A 6009-nucleotide genomic window follows, 5' to 3' on the forward strand; every position below is an offset into this window, starting at 1 on the left:
GGCCAGTGAGCCATGGCCGCTGAGCCTGCACGTCTGGAGCCTGTGCTTCGCAACGGGAGAGGCCACAACAGTGAGAGGCCCACGTACCGCAAAAAAAAAAAAAAAAAAAAAAGAAAAAGAAAAGAAAAAAAGGAAAGTGGTTTTGAGCAGTCAATTCCTGGTTAATATATGCATTTGAATTAGTTATTTTCTTATCCCCGTATCAAAGATGGAAGGAACTGTACAGACCTCCCAGTGCTGATGAAAATACATTACCTCACTTCTGCTCACAAGCAAAATGCTGTTGAAAGGCTCTCACAGCCTGTCCTGTTGATAATCACTGAGGCTGAAGGATAATGACAGCAATTCTCCTTTCTGACATGAGGAAAGACTACACTCTGCAGGTTAATCCACTATTATGGGTAATGGAGACATTTTCATCATTCTCTGCTAATTGCACCCTTGGCTACTTACAATGTAATCCATGGGCCAAGAGCCGCCCCTGGGAGCTTGTCATAGATGCCAGCTCTCAGACCCTGCTCCAGACCTACCAAATCAGAACCTGCAGTGTAACAAAAGCTTGGCTGAGGTATATGCACATATGAGTTTGAGACTGCCCGGCAAGATCTTAAAGGGCCTCCGAGCAGTTTCGCAAACCACCTTATTCAGAATGACCTTCATAAGTTTCCTGGGGAAATCAGGGTTCCCTGAGCAAACATGTTTGGGAAAGGCTGTGGATTCACATCCTCCCTTTGGAAATTATGAAAATCCCCATTAGCATAATGAAGGCTCCGAGAAGTCCTCCAAAACAGAAGCGTGTTTGTTATTTGATGTATAACACTGAGGAATGATCAGCGTTTCCCAAGCAGTTTGCCCACTGAACCCTTGCTCACATGAAAAATTTGTCAACATTTTTTAGAAAAGTGGTCCAAGCACAGTTTGCATTTGGGACTCCAAGGCGGACATCCTCCAAAGATACACGTAATTATGCAGACATTTCTGTTAGCACAGACTTGCAGGAGACAGAATGTTGGGAAACCAAGCTGTTACCATGTTTGGACCCTTCGGATTATTTCTGACTATCTCCCCTACCCTCATCCCTAAACTTGTAAAGAGTTGAAGAAAGCTGGTTGTGATTTCATATACATTTCCTCATTTAGGAAAAATCAATTCCCAAATGCAGAGTGAAGCCAAGCCAAGGCCTCAGACTTATTCGTCATTCGAATATGCTGAAAACACAACGGCAGTGGAGAGCAAGCCACTTCTAGCCTGGGGGGGGGACGGCGCTCCTGCGGAGACCCAGGTAAGGAGAGTCGACAGGAGGGCACCCTCCACCTAATTGTCCTGAGTGTGAAAAATGACCTCCTTAACCGCTTCTGTGATAGATTTTAATGTTAAGTCAGATTTGTTGTGGGATTAGTGCATAAAGACCAAGGCTCTCCTTTTTTCCTGAATTATTAAGTAACACTGTGAGTTCTTGTAATTCAAATGATTCCATCCATCTGCACCCCAACTCTTGAGGTAAGGATGCTCTGCCCTGAGTAGACATTGTGGAACGGCCATTCACCCTCCCAAGCCCTAAGAGCACCACTTAGAATGATTCAGTGATATTTTTTCGTTATCAGTTACTTTGTCTTTTACCTTGCTCCATGAAACCAGTAAAGCAGGTGTAATTATTTTCCCTTTTGGCATGAAGAAACTAAAGCCTGGAGTGGTCAGATGACTTGCCGGGGTCAGTGAGACGTGTGTTTCTTCAATCCCCATCATTTTTGCTGGGGATTCTTCATCCGCCCTGAGATGGCAAGCACACAGGCCTCCTGAAGTGTGATTGGACCTGGGGAGGAGCTCGGGGCTCCGGGAGTCTTGGGTCCTCCCTGGGTGCCGTCCTCAGTGCCCTCCCGCTTACCTGTTGCAACTAATTACTTGGGCCATATTCAGCCTGTTCACGATTTCTCAGCTTGCCCTTGGGCTGGTCCACTTCGGTGTCTTTGGTGGTACCTATAGTGAGAAGAGTGGGAGAAAGGACAATTAGGATCAATTACCTGAGCTTCCCGGCCCTTCCTTGGCCCTTCCTGCTTCTGCTGCCTTGGCTCTCCCAATCCCGGCATGAGGAGGCCCTATCACTATCTCTACTAGGGTTGCTACCCAACCTTGATGACGAAATACCCAGATCAGCCCACATCTGAGATGCCTCACAGCCAGACTGGTAGAGCCTTCTTTCAGCCTTTAGCACCTCGGTGTGGAAATGGTACCCTGGACAAGTAGGCGAAGCGATCCCCTGGGCCTACAGCCTTGATGTACAGCAGAGGACAGCAGCTCCAGAGATGCTGGACCACGGTCAAGGTCCAAGCAGAAGTTACTGGGACACTGACGTCAGAACTCAGCCCTCTGAATTCCATGTCCAGCACTCAGAACAAGGGTCTGAAAGGAGTAAACCGGTGTATTCTATCATGACTTAACTTTTAAGTGTTAGGGTTTTCTCAGTTTTCTCCAAAGCAGTAGTTCCCTAAACGAGCAGACATCGGGATCAGCTAGAGGGTGGCACATCTTGCTGCTCTCCACATACACCCAGTGTCCTGTTTGGTACAGATGGGGTGAGATCCGAACACTTCTAATAAATTCCCCAGTGATGACGGTGCTGCCGGTCCACAGGGCACACTTTGAGGAGCACTCTTTCAAGAACTCTGTGCTTGATTTGGGGACCAAAACATTGAGAAAATCCTAGAAGACATCCAGAGTTGGAGGGGGAAACAGTTCAGAAACAACAGGTGGCGATAGTGGCAAAGGGCTCAAGCAATTCCAAGGAGAAAAAACAGAGAAAAACGAGAGAAAGAGAAAGGGAACCTCAGTGCTGGCCGGGAGGGAGCTACCCCCTCTATGTGCGATGGCAGGGCACTCCTCACCCAGCATTCATGTTCCCCGACACACACACCTCTTTGGGGTCCCCTTCATCCTCCTGCACCAGCTTTGCCCATTGGAAGTCCTGCCCTGACTTGTAAGAGTCACAACTGTGGCTTGGAGCTCACAACTCTGCTTCATTGACCGCAGGGAAGGAAAGTTTAAAGTAAGAGTGAGCTTTATATTTCCAGTTCCAAGCACAGTGCCTGGTTCCATTTGTGTCTGTTGAATAGAGGAATGAAAAAAATGCATCTCGTCATACCCAGCATCCTGCTGGAACTCTAGACATGGGGCTCCCTTGGGACCACTGCCGTAAACTTGTCATCCTTCACAAACATCATCCTTGCTAGACCACCAGTACCTCCTGTATAGAGCTCTGTACCCCCAGGGACTAGAACACCACTTAGCACAGAGTGGGTACTAAGATGCTTAGCACAGAATCTTTTGAGTGGGTAGACGAATGATTCCGTGAATGAAGGAATAAAGGAAATAAGTAACTGCTTGAATTTATAACCCCAGCTATGGGGGCTTACATCCTAAAATGTGTTTTTATAATTTCCAACCAAATGGCACCCTCCCAAACAGGATTGACTTTAGAGACGCATCCCATACATCTGTGCCTGAACTCTCTGGGATCGGTGTGGAATAATCGGCTCTAACAGGGCAGTCTGCAAACATATAAAAGAGAGCCCCAAATGCTCTTGATTCTACACACAAGAGTTGCGGTCTTAGATATCAGTATTCCACTTGTGTGCACAGCAGGAAGAACCATCCATATGGTATCAACAACCTCCACAATTCCTGAACTTGGTGTTACTGCCACACCTGTAACATCCTCTTGGGTCAGGCTATGTGTGCATGTGAGTAAGCGGGGAGACCAAGTCCCTTGACCTGTGACCTGTTAGTAGATTCAAGGATTATGTATAACCCTATAGGCCAGCAGTTGTGTTCCTCCCTAAAGCCTCCTATCCTTTTAGGCGCTGGAATAAAATTAGGTATTGGGTAAACATTTATTCTTTTGTTCCCAAGGTTGATTATTGTCATACCCTCTGATACTTGAAAGCCAATGGTGAGATCAGCTAAATAAATAAGCCAAAAAATAAAATAAAAATAAGCCATTAGGCCTGGGACAGCAGCTCTAATTGGCACTTGAGAAAAATAAGGCTCCATAAAAACTGTACCAAATGCAGAGCGGGTAACTGTGGGGACTGTCCTGTGACTGGGACACAATGGCAGCGTGTGGTCAGTGGCTTCGTCAGTGCAGGTCCATATCTGCAGCTCTGGTAATTGAGCAGAATTCACCAGCTCCGCGTGAGGCAGACTGACGGACCAGGCAGACTGGGGGTGGGGCAGCGGGAATGCAATTCTGTGCACACGCCAACAGCCAGGTACGAACATCCTCACAGGATGGTCTGCCCATTTTGACTAGTGTGAATAATCTTAACGGTCTCATGTTACTCATTTAGGACAAGGTACCCAGAATGTGTGCGTACTCTGCCAGCGGTGGCAGTGGTAGTGACAGTGACCCCGACTATGGAAATAATGGTTTTGGAGCTGGAAGGGGCAAGTTAGTGAAAGCGATGAAGAGCGCCACCCCAGGTAATGCACGCCGGGGCCCCGGGACACTCGGGGCTCCTGTCTCTCGGGAAGCTGTCCATCACGCCTTTCGCTGGGCTCTGTCTCCACCCCGCTTTGATTTTACATCTCAGTTCCATGTCTCTCCCGAGATCTAATTTTCTGGTACTTATGGAAGATTGTCTACATGCATCAATTTGCTTTCTGGTATTATCTTAATGACATTGCAGTGCAGTCTGTAAGGATTTTATTTCCAATCTGGCGTCTCCCAAAAAGTCTCCGGTGGAGTTATCTCCATGATGAAGGAATGACTATAAAGATAACTTTGTTCTTAATTACATACTTCGGCAAGTTAAGTCATCCAGTGAGCCGTGGATGGGGTGTTCCCAGGCTCTCTGCTCATATCCTGCTCTGTAACTCTGGACCTGTTACCCATGCCATTATGAGCACGTCTGTTTATACGAGGTTCAAACTTTCTCACATTATTTTTATTTGAAAGAGAATTGGCAGTAGAAAAACCATCATCCCGAGGCATTTAAAAATATGTATATTCAGATGGCATCTCCTTACAGATACAAGAGGACAGATGATCCCCTAACACAAAATGTGGTCTAGGATCTGCTTTTCTTCTAATCCGCTCTAGATTATCAGACGTATTTTAATGATACAATGGAGAATCCTTCTTTTTGTGCTAATCAGCTTCTCTCAAATACTAATTTGGCAATTATGTGATGAAACCATGACTTTCCTTTTTAAAACAAGCCTGATGTGTTGCTTTTGAAAAAAACGTAATCGAGCAACCCTGTGTGTTTCCGGTTTTCCAGGAGTCTTGACATTTTTGATACCTGGGGGTGAGATAGGTGTGTAAGGATAGTCATCAACCTGAGCCTCCTCTTTGTTGCTTGGATCCTGCCAGTCACCGGAGAAGCAGGACAGATGGGTGAATCCTGCAAAGGCTTACCAAGAGGGAAGTGGAGAATACCCCCTGGTGTTTTAGTTAGACTGTTGTCCTTGTTAGCTCTCGGGGCTGCGTCAGCGTCCCTCTGGTTGTGACAGATAAGGGGAAGGAGAGTTAATCATCATGGGTCCTTCCCCATGAAGACGCCTAGGCCAGGCCAGCTCCCTAGTCCAGCTCTTACCCTGAACTTAACATGGGTCCACAGTGAAGAATAACCTTACCTCATTGACCCTCAACTGCGCCTCCGGCTCTAAAACTCCATTCATTTATTGAACAAGTACTTACAAAAAGCCTCCTCTGGGCTAGCTTTCCAGCAGTGAGTAAATGGACAAAGATCTCAGACAGGAAAAAAAATGGGTAGAATAAACTAGTAAATGTATATAGTTTGTTGAAAGGAGATATGGAAAAGACAGGTTGAGCAGGGTAGGACGGGAGAGCAGGGCTGCTCCTGAGTGGTGGTTGGGTGGGAGCGGATGTTAAAATTTAAATAGAGGGCTTCCCTGGTGGCGCAGTGGTTGAGAGTCCGCCTGCCGATGCAGGGGACACGGGTTCGTGCCCCGGTCCGGGAAGATCCCACATGCCGCGGAGCGGCTGGGCCC

General features: G+C 47.0%; 1 protein-coding gene across 12 annotated transcripts in view; it reads left to right on the plus strand.

Annotated features, from left to right (window-relative positions):
• NCKAP5 (NCK associated protein 5) overlaps window positions 1-6009 on the plus strand; it is a 1052051-nt gene that overhangs the window by 1005515 nt on the left and 40527 nt on the right. For 10 of the 12 annotated variants that reach the window (XM_029224397.1, XM_029224398.1, XM_029224400.1 and 7 more), the window contains one exon: window positions 1140-1282. In XM_029224397.1, coding sequence (XP_029080230.1) covers window positions 1140-1282 — 143 coding nt within the window. Of the gene's footprint in view, window positions 1-1139; window positions 1283-4343; window positions 4477-6009 lie in introns of those variants that run through there. The other 2 variants (XR_003793798.1, XM_029224401.1) reach the window with 2 other exon arrangements.

Source organism: Monodon monoceros, unplaced genomic scaffold, assembly GCF_005190385.1.
Source record: "Monodon monoceros isolate NGI ecotype Baffin Bay Population unplaced genomic scaffold, NGI_Narwhal_1 Super_Scaffold_16, whole genome shotgun sequence".
Taxonomy (NCBI): domain Eukaryota; kingdom Metazoa; phylum Chordata; class Mammalia; order Artiodactyla; family Monodontidae; genus Monodon; species Monodon monoceros.